Source organism: Aedes aegypti, chromosome 1 (genome assembly GCF_002204515.2).
Source record: "Aedes aegypti strain LVP_AGWG chromosome 1, AaegL5.0 Primary Assembly, whole genome shotgun sequence".
Classification (NCBI taxonomy): domain Eukaryota; kingdom Metazoa; phylum Arthropoda; class Insecta; order Diptera; family Culicidae; genus Aedes; species Aedes aegypti.
Window position 1 is genome coordinate 128,942,890 of NC_035107.1, and position 15,164 is coordinate 128,958,053.

Sequence of the window (15,164 nt, forward strand, 5' to 3'; positions counted from 1 at the left end):
AAAGGTGTAAATGAAATTTTGGTCGGTTTTTAGTAATTCAACTGTACTGTTTTCAAGCTTTTTATTCATGTTAAAATAATCAGGCTTAGCATTCGTCATGCGTAATGATAAAAACAAATTGGTTTGAATCACTATTGTTCATCAGTACCATTACAGTATTGACTTTACCTGCATGCTGAGTGCGGCTGGTGAACTCGTGAAATGACTGCAAAGAGGCATACAAAAAGTGATTGCAAATTTAATTTGTTCCCGGTCGAAGAAAATCAAATATTCATGCCAACCGTCCCAACACCGACACAGCAGCTTTGTTCCAGCGTGTGGTTTCTTAGCATTTTGTAGGGTGTTTTCCTGTTCGCATATCCTACCCGAGGGAAAAAGAAACGAAACGTATAAATTCAATCGGGAGAATAAAAATTAACGATAAAAAAATAGATGAATACAGATTGATACAGAATATAGTTTATTAAATAGTGAAACAGCAAAAGTCCAAGACAAGTCTTATGATTGTGAAAAAAATTTTTTCTACTACTTCACACCATTCGCTTTATAAATATACATTTAATATCTATATGAACAAAATTGTAGAACTTGTTGAGCACATAACTGGATCATTTGGCTAATGTTCTGTCATTATATCTTTTGACCCAACGATACCAAGAAAAAAAAATAGGAAAAAAGTATACCCATAAAAACATCATTATCACCCACGCCCATAGCTTTGTCATTCTAGTCCACATACATACATTTAGTCCACAACACACGAACGGAATGAAATGAATGGAAATTCATGAATAAATCATCACCTGAACACTTCGTTGCCCGATTTTCCTCACTTGCGGTGGTGACTATCGTTTTGTTTTATTTTCACCTCTGTTTCAGGTGCTGCACATAATTGATGACGTACTAACACCCTTGACGGTCAATCCATCAACCTCGTTCGAGATATACAATCCCGACGCCTACCAGTTCATCCTGCATGCCGAAAATATGGACATCAGTCAGCATCGGATTCGGTAAGTGCCCATCCCAAATGGGACATTATTCTAATATCGGTTTGATATTCGTCGATGATTTGGGATAACGAATTTACTTTCGATATGGATACATTTTAGCAACACTGGTGTAGATAAGAATCTAAGCGAATTCCTTGCTCTAGAGTTTTTATTTTTGGTATAGGTTTGGTTCACTTACTTAAAATGATTTGCCAAAAACGACATTCAACTTCTTACGTACAAAATACACGATCAGGAAATATGGCTATGTAAATATGTAGAAAACAAAACTTCGAAAGGCCAAAAGGCAATAGCTCGAACAGTGGAGAATTGTCATTTCTTTGAAAAACCACTTTCGAACTTTCGTCCCTACTTGTTTTATTCTTCGACCTTATTGGCCTTTCGATCTTATGTATTTCAATGTTTTGTAGTTTTTCCGAACATTTCAAAATATGCTTCGTTTTGTTAAAATACCTTATTAAAATGTTCCTATTGTTTATCGATATAATGTGTTTGCTTACTTTCCAGCTCGTTCCGACATAAAATGACAATGGCCAAAAAGGAAGATATCTATCGAGCAGTCGGTGGTCATACCTTCTTGATTCCGGTTGAAGAAGGTTTCAAGGTAATATATGAGAAACGTAAAGATTTTCACCAATCACCATCCCCCGTCCCCTCCCTAAATCCATCCACGCTAATAGGCAATATGAGGAACCAAATTTGTCGATGATACTAATTACCCTCTTCTTGTCATTTGTTCAGCCCCCACCGCGGCCAGACATGATTGATCGTAAGGTGATTGACGGTCACGTTATACCGAATCGTGTCATTTTCACGGCCCCAGCACCTCTGGACGATCCCTTAGAGACACTGGCGTTTGAAGATAACCTCAAAGTGACGGTAACTTTCTTCAAACAAGGCGACGGCAAGAACGCTAAAGGTGAGTAGTTCAAGCTTAAGTGCAGTTCATGACGTAGTATGTTGTCATTAGCAGTGCTACAATGGTTGGTTAAACATTTGTCAGTTTATTTATTTATATACTTGGTATGGCATCAATTAGTTTGATAGAACCTCATTAACGGTATACAACAATTCACTCGATCCATGGCTGTATCTCTCCAGCTTCGATTTCGGCCCATGCTCTTCAGATCCTGCCACGACCTCCTTGCCTTAATGTACCAACCGATTTCGATGCGAACACCACTTTTTCAGGGCTGTTGGCCGGTAATCCTGCAACATACCCTGTCCACGTTCTAGATACTGGATTTGTCGTAGAGTCGGACGAGCTCATGCTTCATCCTTCGTCGCCACATCATTCTTCTGCAAACCACTTTAGAACGTCGTTACCACCCAGCGTTTTAAAACCACAAGAGTTTGCAGATGCTCCTCGAGTATAGTCTACAGTTCATGCCCCTAGAGGACTACCGCTCTTATGAGCGTTTTTTACATGGTGCATTTGGTGCAGGGGTGAATCTTTCTCGACCGAATTTCCCTGATGATGCGTCTCCGTGTTTCATGACTAACATTGGTTCCATTCGTTAACAAGGTTCCGAAGTAGACGAAATCGTTCACCTCGAAAGTATTTCTGTAAAGTTTATTCTGAAAGGAGGACGTGCGTCCTTGAAGAAGCAAAGAGTTATCTGGAACGCATTATTAATCAGCAAGTTGAGCGCTCAACTTTCGAGCTGAATAGACGCGTTTTTGCTATCGTTCCGTGGAAGTCAAACCCAAACCAATTTATAAATTTCGTTTTCGGTTAATTTTCTCGTCGCTCAGCTATCGGTGCCTATGTGCATACCGCAACTCCGTCATGGGCCGGCCGGAGAATACATTTCGCATAGACTTTTCAAGTGTGCCGAAGAAACCAGACGTTGCTAAAGTCTACAAATTTTGTGCGACTGTTCTGGGTCTTCAACCTTGTGATGTGTTGCGAATCCAAAACAGCAGAGCTCTCGGTGTTACGTTCGTGAAGGTTGTCGATCTAACGCTAGCACAACGTATTTGCGAAGAACACGACAACCAACACGAAATATCTGTCGATGGTAAAAAGTATCCATTGCGGATTAAAATGGAGGATGGAGCGGTAGAGGTGAGACTCTACGACTTGTCCGAAGATGCGTCCGGCGAAAAAATCACCGAATTTCTCGAAAACTACGGTGATGTGATCGAGATTCGTGAGCAACGGAGCTGTCGAATCGATGTCGATTTCCCAGGCGTCTTGACCGGCGTTCGAATCGTCAAGATGATTGTGAAGCAAAACATCGAATCGTGGGTTACGATTGACGGAGGGCTGACAGCCTTTGGCTATTTCGGGCAGCGTAACACATTGCCGGGATTATGAGCATGTAGCGTGCCAAATAAGAAACTGCTTGTGCAAAAGTCTTATGCTGATGCCGCAAAGCAGATGAGCCACATCAGCCTCAAGGCGGCCCACATTACGATCGCCGCTGGCACAAACCAGGCAACAAAGCGAACAAAACTAACCCCGACTCCGTGCAGGCAGAATCAATGCCACCGCTGAAACCAATCCCGCAACAAAAGCCACAACAACCTCCACCACCAATCGTCTCCAAACAAAATTTCTTCCCGTTAGGTGGGTCAGTGGCCGCCACTACAAGTCAACAGCCTTCTGCTAGCTGTGGAATGTTTCGCAGATCTGCTAGTGGAACATCAGATGGCAACGAAACAAATTCTTCCGTCGGCTCTTCTGCCTCCAAGCGACAACTCCGAGTCCGACCACCAGGCAAGAAGCCCCGCGTGGAAGAAAACCAAGAAAAAAATCGAGAAGGGGGGTACGAAGCAATCTTATGGCTGAGTTCACCAGTTACAATCTCGCTACCGTAAACATCAACAACATCACGAACGCCACGAAAATCGAACACTTCGGACCTTCATCCGAACATTCATTTGTAATGTAGAACACGCCAGGCGGGGAACAGCAATCGCGCTCAAAGACCACATTCGGTTCTCCCGTGTAGAGAAGAGCCTAGATGGTCGTCTCATCGCTTTACGGATACAGAACACGACGCTCTGCAATGTCTATGCACCGTCGGGCACAGCACCCGGGCCGAGCGGGAAAGGTTTTTCAACGGTACGGTTGCCTATTATCTTCGCTTCAACACGCAGCACGTCATCCTTGCCGGAGATTTTAACTGCGTGTTACGTCAGGGGGACTCAAAAAGTCCCAATACAAGTCCAGCTCTGCAGGCGACCGTACAACAATTGCGAATGCACGATGTTTGGTTCCCAAGTAACACAATTTGTCATAAATAAGGTCAAAATACATCTTTCATACATCGCCGCTGTTCTGGGTCGAATGTACAATACTAAATTTCATACACCCTTAGAACCGAAAAAGCGCAGAAACAGAAGGTTTTATAACATCTCTCATAGTTCAATTGGATGTTTTTCAATACCTTCCGTACTTCTCATAGCAGTATGATTTGTTATATCTAAGTTATACCATACATCATTATGACCAATAAGTTATAATCATGTTATCGAGACGTAATTTGTTGTTTAGAATACAAGCCCACAATGTGTATTGTATGGAATGTTTTGACAGCTCAAAAAAGTAAAAACAAATCAGATTAATCATTGATTGCAAGTAGTACAAGTAGATAGCGTTATGAAAAACTAATATCTTGCTGCATGGAATTGTGCCGGGATTTTTTTTTTATCAAGTTACGAGTTGCGATATATTAAGAAACCTTTGTGCATGTATGGTATATGTTTTTTTTTATGTGCCGTGTTAGATTTTTGGTGAAACTGAAGGCTGTGCTTCTTGTTTTTTCATGCGCCTTTTATAAGATGCGTAATTTCAATTTGTGCTCCGTGAAATTTACCGATCGTGTATAATTTTCGACTGAATGAACCAGCGAGAAAAATGGTGGATTCTACCAGATGCGTACAGGGTAGGTAAAAACTCTTTGTAATGGTTGTCGGTTTAAGTTCCTACGATAATTTCACTGGTTTGCATTTTTTTTATTCAAGAGTGCGCAATTTGTGATTAATATTAAATAAATCAAACTTTTTGCCTGGTTGGAATACATTCCAGACCTGCCGTGCTGATAATCGTTATTTAGCAATGAGTTCATTGCTTGCAATAGAAGTTCTACATTTATAAATATTTCTGATCGGTGATGTAGCATGGCAGGGAAAGAAGGTACAGGTTTTGTGTTTGAATGAAGTTTAAATACGTATTAAGCACGTGTTGAAAACAATGAATATTCAAATTCAAAGCATGCTGTTTTTAGATGAAAAGCTCGTTGTCATTGAAAAATCACATTAACAAATTTTTATTTGCGCATTATTTTCGTGAATATGTCAATCATTTTTCACCCCCGCTTACATTCATCACCATTTCGCTTAATTATTCGCTACAGATTTTGTTTTGCTACACATCTCTGCATCCATCTTCGAATAGAAACAGAGATTAAAAAAAAAACAAAAACAAATGCTAAATATGTATTCCATTTGACAGGAAAAATCATTATTATAACATCCTCATCAAAACAATCATACAGATATTTACGAAATATGTTTTCAGAAGCAACTTTATAACTTAATTTACATCGACAGAAGTTTAGTTATGAGGAGTGCTTTAATTTAGTAATATATACATTTATCGATCAGGAATATGACACAAATGCAGTTATTGCGTTTGCCGGATTGATATGTTTTTCTAAAACATCGCCTGAACGTTTTTAAAACAGAAGATGTATTGGATTTTATCTTTAGAGCCTAAATATAACATCATTTTCAGATAGCTGACCAAGAAGATGTTTTCTGTGTTACTTGGGTTGAAACTATCCCAACACACCTGCTAGGCTCGATCGTATATATGTGAGCACAGGGTTTTTCGAATATCTTCGGAATGCATTCACTCTCGTGTGTGCGTTCACCGATCACAAGGCATTAACAGCGCGAATTTGTCTCCCCCACCTTGGCCGCGAACAAGGACGCGGCTTCTGGTCCCTTCGACCTCACCTTTTGCAAGCTGAAAATATCGAAGAGTTCGAAATTCGCTGGCAGTTTTGAACCCAGCAAAAGAGAAATTTTCCCAGTTGGTTGACTGTCGTACGCGAAGCCAAAAATTAAATCGTTTTATCGTTGGAAATCCAGAGAAGCATTCACCATTTTCAACGCCAAACATCAGCGCCTTTACGGGCAATTAAGAATCACGTATGACGGCTACTACCAGAACCCAGGCATGTTATCGACCATCAACCGTGTAAAAGCACAATTGCTAACGCTTTAACGTTAATTTGCGCAAAATTTCATCAGGATCAACGAAACTTTTGTGGCGTGAGAGAGCATGTCCACCTTCCAGGTGGGCGACAGACAAAGAAAAGAAACTGTGATAATAAAATTACAGAACGAGCAAGGAGATCAACTTCGAGGCTCGCTTGAAATTGAATAGCACATGTTCCGTTATTCCCGGAACCTACACGCTAAGCCTGCTCAAAGCAGGGCATGTGTTAAAACTACACAGAATGAGGCAACCACTGCAGGACTCTCTGGCTGAGTGAAAATTCTGTGTAAGTCGCACTCATGCTATATGTAACCGATGTGTTGGCCATTGGCTGTGCGCGCATCGATTGAAATGGAACTGTCAGTCATCTCCCGCGCGGCAGCAAACAGTTGGCCATTGATAGGATGCGAAGTTTTCCGGGATTTTTTCAGGCGAAAAGGCTGAAGATGGTCGCAAATGCGGAAGTTTTTTCCCCATTTGCTTCCGCTTCGGATATTGGAATGAAAAAATCTCTGAAAACTTTAAAATTTGAATGTATTTTCAATGTTTTCAGAAGCAAAAACAAAAATGCAAGCGTATTCCGCATTCCAAGCGTTCCTCCTCTGCGCGAATTTCACTCATTCGGTTTGTTTACCACCGTTTGCACAAAACTGTGTACAGCCCCCTTTGCACAGAATCTGTGCTGCATGAAGAGAGGCCGATTTTGCGTACTCGGCACTCATTTTTGAGCGGATGAAGTTTAGCGTGTGGATCATGCATTCGACCGCGTATCCCACGAGTTGCTGCACCGAATCCTGCTCTCTCTGGGACTCGTGTTCGTCACGGCTTCTGATTACACCGAAGATTATCTAGCTTGGATAGTTGGTATGTGCATAAGCACCCTATTCAACTTAATGCAAAGTGCTCTTCAGATAGTTGAGAGTTGGTGTCGCCAATATGACCTTTCGGTTCCCTTCACGGGAAGAGTGGACGTCTGGCTATTTGGAAAGAAGTATCTCAAACATTATAATATGTTACACTGATGGCTCTCCAGTGTAAAAATCTGGATGAGGTCACCAACGCAGTGGAAGTCTCGGCTGCTCTTAAAGAGCAGTGTGACATCGACGTAGCCAGTAAGGCCATCCACCTTAGAAAGGGCCCGCAGGGCACCCAGGTGGCGGCGATCAGGCTGCCGGTCGCAGAGGCCAACAAAGTGAAGAACTTGGGCATACTCAAGGTAGGCTGGTCGGTTTGCCGGCTGAGCATGCAACAGCCTCTTGAAGTTTGCTTCAAGTGTTTCGGGAAGGGCCATAAGTCGTGGAATTGCAATGGTCCCGACAGAAGTAAGATGTGCAGAAAATGCGGCACTGAAGGCCATAGGGCAAGCGATTGTAAGCAAATCGCTAAGTGCCTAATATGTGTCGACAGAGCAGACAACGGACACTTAACGGGCGGACCCAAATGTCCGGGCACAAGCGGAGTATCAAAACAGCCAAAACGGAAGTAACACAGTTAAATTTAAACAACTGTGATGCAGCCCAGCAGCTGCTTTGGCAATCAGTCTCGGAAACCAAGACTGACGTGGCGTTACTATCGGACCCATACCGCATACCAGCCAACAACAGGAACTGGGTGACGGATAGGTCTCAACAGCTAGCAGCTATAGGGACGACAGGACGATACCCAATCCAAGAAGTAGTCTCTACCTCAAATGACGGTTTTGTGATAGCAAAAATCAACGGCGTGTTCTATTGCAGTTGTTACGCGCCCCCAAGGTGGTCGATTGAAGAATTTTCCCACATGGTCGACAGGATGATAGCCGAACTAGCTAATCGGCGGCCAGTAGTGATAGCTGGCGACCAGTGGAGTGGGGTAGCCGCTGCACCAATCAAAGAGGCCAGCTATTGTTAGAATCCCTGGCCGCATTAAATGTAGAGCTGGCAAATGTAGGTACAGTGAGTACCTTCCGCAGAAATGGTGCAGAATCGATTATCGACGTGACGTTTTGTAGTCCTAACCTTTTAGGTACCATGAACTGACGCGTTGATGACGGTTATACTCATAGCGATCATCAATCGATTCGCTATAGTATAATACCAGGCGGGCGGAAGGCAGCGCGATGTAACTCGACCCAAGCACGAGGATGGAAAACAGCGCGCTTCGACGGCGAAGTATTCACTGAAGCCCTGAGGCGCGAACGGAAAACTCTGGACCTAAACGGTGAAGAGCTAGTTGCTGTGATATCACGAGCGTGTGATGCTTCCATGCCGAGAAAAGCCCCTCCTAGAGAGAACAGGCCGCCGGTGTATTGGTGGTGCGAATCAATTGCAAATCTTCGAGCAATCTGCCTTCGGGCTAGACGAAGAATGCAACGCGCACGCACAGAAGCACAAAGAGAGGAACGCGGTTCAGCATTCAGAAAGGCAAAGTTGACTCTCAAAAAGGAAATCAAGAGTCGAAAACGGGCATGCTTTGAAAGTCTATGCGAGAGTGCCAATTCTAGTCCATGGGGTGACGCCTACAGAGTGGTAATGGCTAAGACCAAAGGATCCATAGCGCCCCAAGAGAAGTCGCCCAAGTTGCTGCGATCGATAATCGATGTACTCTTCCCGCATCATCCCATAAGCCCATGGCCCCCAGCGCTGTATGTGGCAGATGAAGGAGAAGAAGTGGCGAGAGTGACGAACGAAGAGCTGGCAGAAGTCGTGAAATCATTCGCGTCAAACAAGGCACCGGGACCCGATGGTATCCCGAATGTTGCCTTAAAAGCGGCAGTGAACGTGGATCCAGACATGTTCAGAACCACGATGCAACGCTGCATTGATCAAGGAATCTTCCCGGATGTATGGAAGCGACAGAAATTGGTGCTACTACCAAAGGCGGGGAAACCACCAGGTGACCCGTCGGCGTATAGACCTATCTGTCTACTGGATACGACGGACAAGTTATTCGAGAGGTTGATTCTCAACAGACTAGTACCGTATACGGAGGGTGCAGACGGCCTGTCCAACAACCAGTTTGGATTCAGAAAAGGTAAATCTACTCTGGACGCCTTCCAGTCGGTCGTTCAGACAGCTGAGGTGGCAATCGAGCATAAAAGGAGCGGCATCCGTTACTGCGCGGTTGTCACTCTGGACGTGAAGAATGCATTCAACAGCGCAAACTGGGAAGCAATAGCAAACGCGCTTCACCGCCTCAAGGTACCGGTGCAGTTGTGTAAGCTTCTAGAAAGCTATTTTGATGGTAGGATTCTACTGTATGACACAGAGGAGGGGCAGAAAAGCGTTCGAATTACCGTGGGAGTACCTCAAGGTTCAATCCTGGGCCCGCTGTTATGGAATGCGATGTACGATGACGTACTGAGGCTGCCCCTTCCGACGGGTGTTAAGATTGTTGGCTTCGCCGACGATATCACACTAATGGTCTATGGTGAATCGATGGAGGAAGTAGAGTTGACAGCAGCGCACTCTATTTCCCTAGTTGAGGAATGGATGAAGTCTAGGAAACTAGGACTGGCCCGTCACAAGACTGAGGTGGTGGTGGTCAACAACCGCAAGTCCGAGCAACGGGCGCTTATCTCGGTAGGTGATTGCACCATAGAGTCCAAGCGATCCCTTAGGCATCTTGGGGTAATGATCGATGACAAGCTGAGCTTCGCTAGCCACGTTGAATATGCCTGTAAAAGGGCATCTACGGCTATAGCGGCGCTTTCGAGGATGATGTCTAACAACTCTGCTGTAATTGCCAGTAAACGCAAGCTACTGGCAAGCGTGGCGCTATCCATACTAAGGTATGGAGGATCAATCTAGTCAAAAGCGCTTAGAACGAGCAGAAACTTAAAGCGGTTGGAAAGCACGTACAGGGTAATGTGCTTAAGAGTAGCAAGTGCATACCGGACGGTATCTAAAGAGGCCTTGTGCATCATAGCCGGGATGACGCCCATCGGGATCATCATCAAGGAAGATGTTCAATGCTTCAACCAAAGGGGTACCAGAGGAGTCCGCGACACGTGTAAAGAGAAAACGCTAAGAAGCTGGCAGCAGGAATGGGATAACTCCACTAAGGGTAGATGGACTCATCGGCTAATACCAAATGTGTCAGATTGGTATGGTAGAAACCATGGGGAAGTGAACTTCCACCTGACGCAATTTCTGTCAGGACAGTACCTGCATAGGTTCGGGCACTCAGAATCTCCTGCGTGCCCCAATTGTACTGGTGTGGAGGAAACAGCGGAGCATGTCGTGTTCGATTGCCCCCGTTTCATTGTTGTGAGAGGTCGCATGCTCAATACATGCGGAGGGGACACGTCCCCCGACAATATTATAGAGAGAATAAGTGCGGATGCCGAGTGCTGGAATGCAGTAACTACGGCTGTCACTCACATTATGTTAGAATTGCAGCGCCTATGGCGCGCCGACCAAGAGTTGGCTGAAGAGGATTAGCCCTGCCGAGGCTGGTCCCTTGTAACATTGTTTAAGTCGGCTAGGAGAAGCAGTTTGCCTAGGCTACTTCTGCTACACGTGTTGTGCTATATGCACAGGCCCCTCCCCGAAGAAATACCGTAAGGTGGTTCCGGGGAGATAAGGGTCTGAGGCCAAGGGTAATGTCGATGCACTGTTTACCACTTGAGCAATTCTAAAAGAATTGCTCAAGCACAGTGCATAGGCTGGTTTTAGCGGGTCGTCGTTGGTGCGTCATCCCCGCATTCCCTGAGTTACCTTCTCAGGGGATCTGTTTGCAGATTTCCCCCTTGTGAAAATAAAAAACCCCTGATGGCTCCATTCTTGAAGGTAGAGCTGGTGCAGGTATATATTCTCGTGAGCTAAGGCTGAACCAGTATTACTCACTTGGTAGACACTGCACCGGGTTTCAGGCTGGAATATTTGCTCTTATGTGTGGAGTAAAATCAGCACTATGAAAGCGCGTAATGGGTAAAGTCCTATACTTCTGTTCAGTTAAGCAGGCTACTATAAAAGCTCTTGCTTTGTCCAACTCAAGGTCGAAGCTTGTTAGCGCATGTCGAACTCAAATTGAGCAATTGAATTCAGTCAACTATGTAAACCTTGTATGGGTACCTGGCCATTCTTCCATCGCTGGAAAGGAATTGGCTGATGAGCTAGCTCGCGATGGAGCATCGCATGACTTCATTGGCCCTGAGCCAGCTATTCCAATGTCGAAATGCTGGGTGATGCTTAAGATAAATTCTTGGTCTGCAACTCAGCAAAAGCAATATTATAATAGTTTGGAGTCGTATCGTCAAACAAAATTGTACATTACTGAGCCATCTCCAAAGGTGGTGGAGTATTTAACAAATCTTTCAAAACAAAATTGCAGTCTCTTGGCCAGAGCGTTGACAGGCCACTGCCAACTCAACTATCACATGGCAAATAATCAGCCTGCTGACTAGGGTGCGGCTTATTTTTCAAAAGTTCTCAAAACCGAAAATTCGTGTGCTCTACTGAATTCAAATCACAAAAAAAGAGAAACCTCAAAATCTGAGCCAAAAATATTAACATTTAGAGGTGGCGCAAGCGTGTTGAAGGTGAATTTTCAAGTTATAAAAAATGACCTGCAGTTAAGTAAACATAACTTTGTTATTTTTCAACCGATTTCAAAACTTTTAGCACCATTTTCTTTCAAATTAAATTTATAAAAATTTTGTAGAACATCAAATTTGTCTAAAATCAAAACTTGTCTTAGTTAAAAACACTTATATCCAAATTTTTCCTCATTTTGCTAAAAAAATCATTTTTGTTTGACCATAACTTCATTAAAACTCAATCGATTCCAAATCTTTTTACATACTTTTGAAGCAAATTTATTTGTTTTTAAACTGTACGTACAACATTTTTTTCTAAAAAATATTTTTGACTTAGGTATTCAACAAAAACTACCCAAAAACATGATTTTTCAATGAAAAAATCAAATTTCTTTGGATAATTTAAGTTTTTTTTGCCGAAAACAGCATTTTTTCTATAAAACATAAATATGTAAAGCATCTTGCCTTAGTTACGAGTTGAATAGTGCATATATTTTTTAACATATGCAAACATAATTTTGTTTCAAAATTATTTAAAAATTGTTGCAAAGTCCTTCCCAAAGGTTTAACAAATGATAAAAATCAGTTTCAGCTTAAGAGACAATATTTAACTGCCAAAGATTTGACAAAACTGGCATTTTTCGTTAAAAAATAATGTTTTTGTGCAGTTTTTGCTGAATAACTTGGTCAAGACATTTTTTTAGTGAAATGTGATATATGAATGGTTTGAAAACAATTAAATTAGCTTCAAAAGCATGTAAAAAGATTTGGAATCGGTTGAGTAATCATGAAGTTATGGTCAAACAAAGTTGAAATTTTTAGTAAAATGAGGAAAAATTTGGAATAAATTACTTTTAACTAAAACTTGTTTTGATTTTAGACAAATTTGGTGTTCAACAAAGTTTTTACAAATTTAATTTTGAAGGTATTGATGCTAAAAGTTTTAAAATCGGTTGAAAAATAACAAAGTTATGTGTACTTTACTGAAGGTCATTTTTTATAACCTGAAAATTCAACTTCAAGACGCTTGCGCCACCTCTAAATGTTAATATTTTTGGCTCAAATTTTGAGGTTTCTCTTTAAATGTGATTTGAATTCAGTAGAGCACACGAATTTTTGGTTTTGAGAACTTTTCAAAAATAAGCCGCACCCTACTGCTGACTAATTTACATGAATTCTACCCCATTACCCCGAATTCCATTTTCCCAAATGTCATCACCCCGACTGTCATTACACCGAATGTACCTTTACTCTGAATTCCATCACCCCGAATGCTATTTCCCCGAAATTACAATTATCTTAACATGATGACATTTCCCCATGGTATTGGAATTCGGGGTTACGTCATTCAGAGTAATGGGTAGTTCGGGGATTTGAAATTCGGGGCAATGGAATTCGGGTTAATGACACCAGGAGTAATGGAATTCGGGGTTATGGGGTAGCAGTAGTTGTGACTCCGATTATGGAATTTTGTATTACCTGATATGTAACTATCCAGTTTTTGCGCAAATGCGATTCCAATTACTTGGTAAACACTTATTGAGTGAAACTGAATTCCGACATTATGTTATTCTTAACGATCAACGCTCCATCATCGTAATCATCGTCATCATCGAAACTACAAAAGCAATGTTTCTGTTTAAAACTAAAAAATATTCGATGAAAATGTGTTCACTGTGTGTCGGTTGGAGAACAGAATACAGTGAACACATTTTCCTGTAAATTTTCTTGCTTATTTCCTGCTCCCTTAACCCGCTGTGGTAATAATCTAGGGTAGATGTACCAATAGTGGAGGTACTAAGCACGATTGAACTTCATTTAAACGCCCAAATTTAAGATGCACAATTAATGTACATGTTAATGTTGTAACGGGAAGTAACGACTTAATGATAAAAATGATTTCATAGCAGTAATCCACGGCATGTCAGTGAAAAATAATACCTCCACTATTGGTACACTGTTCCTTTGGTTGCGATACATTTTTAATTTGAGTTCCTATAGTTGTGGTATCCGTTGTTTTCTTATAGGATCCTCCACTATAGGAACACTTTACCGCAACTATTGGTACAAGCAAGTCAAGTTTTAATAACTTTAGTGATATTTCATCTGTTTTGAAGTATTTTGAAAGCTTTTTTAACTATTTCGCGTATCAACAAGCCAATACGTCGATTTGCAGTGTCGGTTATATGGTTAATGTAATAAAATCAATGAAAACGGCACTACCGCAACTATAGGAACACCCACAACTAATGGAACACTTACCAGTTTTGCAGTGCCCTTTTAAGGGCGCTGTTAGGACCCATTATGGTATGAAGCTATATGTTCTCATTTCGCTTATGCGATCTTCCCTCTTCGAAAGACCCCACTCCTATTTCCTCCCATCTTTCCCTTCCCTTTCCTCTCCCAACGGGTAGATGATGGAATAGGCTCAAATGGTGGCACAAATCTCCCAACTGATGGGAACGTGCCTTTGGAGCCGGCCTTCTGATACCTGATACCTGAGCAGCTCGTAGCATGGAGTACATACGCTCCATTGCGAAAGATTTATTGTGCAGATTGTGCTACTTATCTCCAAATTTCACTTACCCCGAATGAACTCCGCTAAGCTCAATATAATCAATAAATGCAAGAATAATCTTTGTCGTAGGAATCATAAACTAGTAAAATCTGGCAGAAAATCTGTCATTTTCAACTGAATACTGCCTAAAAAGATAGTATGACTTGCATGAATGCTGTTTCAGAACTAAATTCGATAAAAAAAATAACGTTTTTAACAATCCTATTTTTTGTTTAAATCGGAATAAACCTTTGTTTTTGCTAAATTAATCGAATGGCTATTTTTTCGCTTGATTCATATCCCTATCACGTTCACCTATCAAACTTCGTTAAACTGTCATTTCCATTTCCCCATACCTTCCACAGTTTACGTGCGCTCCAATACAGTGATCGGGGACTCGAAACATGCGTCCGGTGCAGTGCTGGCGGAAATAGTCAAAGCGAATATCCCCGTCCGAAACGGAGTGGTTCACCTAATTCACCGCCCTCTGATGGTGGTGGATACAACCGTGCTACAGTTCTTGGAGGTAAGCAAAATCAGTTCCTAGGCATGTTTTAGTTTTTTTTTATAGTTTCGCTCACCTCATATCGTCGACACGCAACTATGCAATGCATAGAGCCAACACAGGCTCTTGTGCATATATATTCCCATAGTTGGTAGCAACACTAATGGCAAGCACAATCGCTGCTTGCAACAGTAACTCGATACAGCTTGTAAAGTGTAGAACTAAACCACGTCCTGGTAGAATGTGTGAACTATGTATCTGTACATCGCTGAATCACCATAGAGCACGTACTGAATGCTGTATGTCGCTTATGCCACCGGCACCGATAACACCAACAG

The 15,164-nt window shown here is 42.2% G+C and overlaps 1 protein-coding gene across 7 annotated transcripts in view; it reads left to right on the plus strand.

The window, feature by feature from the left end:
- Positions 1–15,164, plus strand: part of LOC5576900 (fasciclin-1) — a 529,370-nt gene that overhangs the window by 459,281 nt on the left and 54,925 nt on the right. For all 7 annotated transcript variants that reach the window (XM_021847522.1, XM_021847533.1, XM_021847549.1 and 4 more), the window contains 4 exons: positions 880–1,013; positions 1,521–1,617; positions 1,755–1,932; positions 14,687–14,847. In XM_021847522.1, coding sequence (XP_021703214.1) covers positions 880–1,013; positions 1,521–1,617; positions 1,755–1,932; positions 14,687–14,847 — 570 coding nt within the window. The remainder of the gene's footprint in view (positions 1–879; positions 1,014–1,520; positions 1,618–1,754; positions 1,933–14,686; positions 14,848–15,164) is intronic.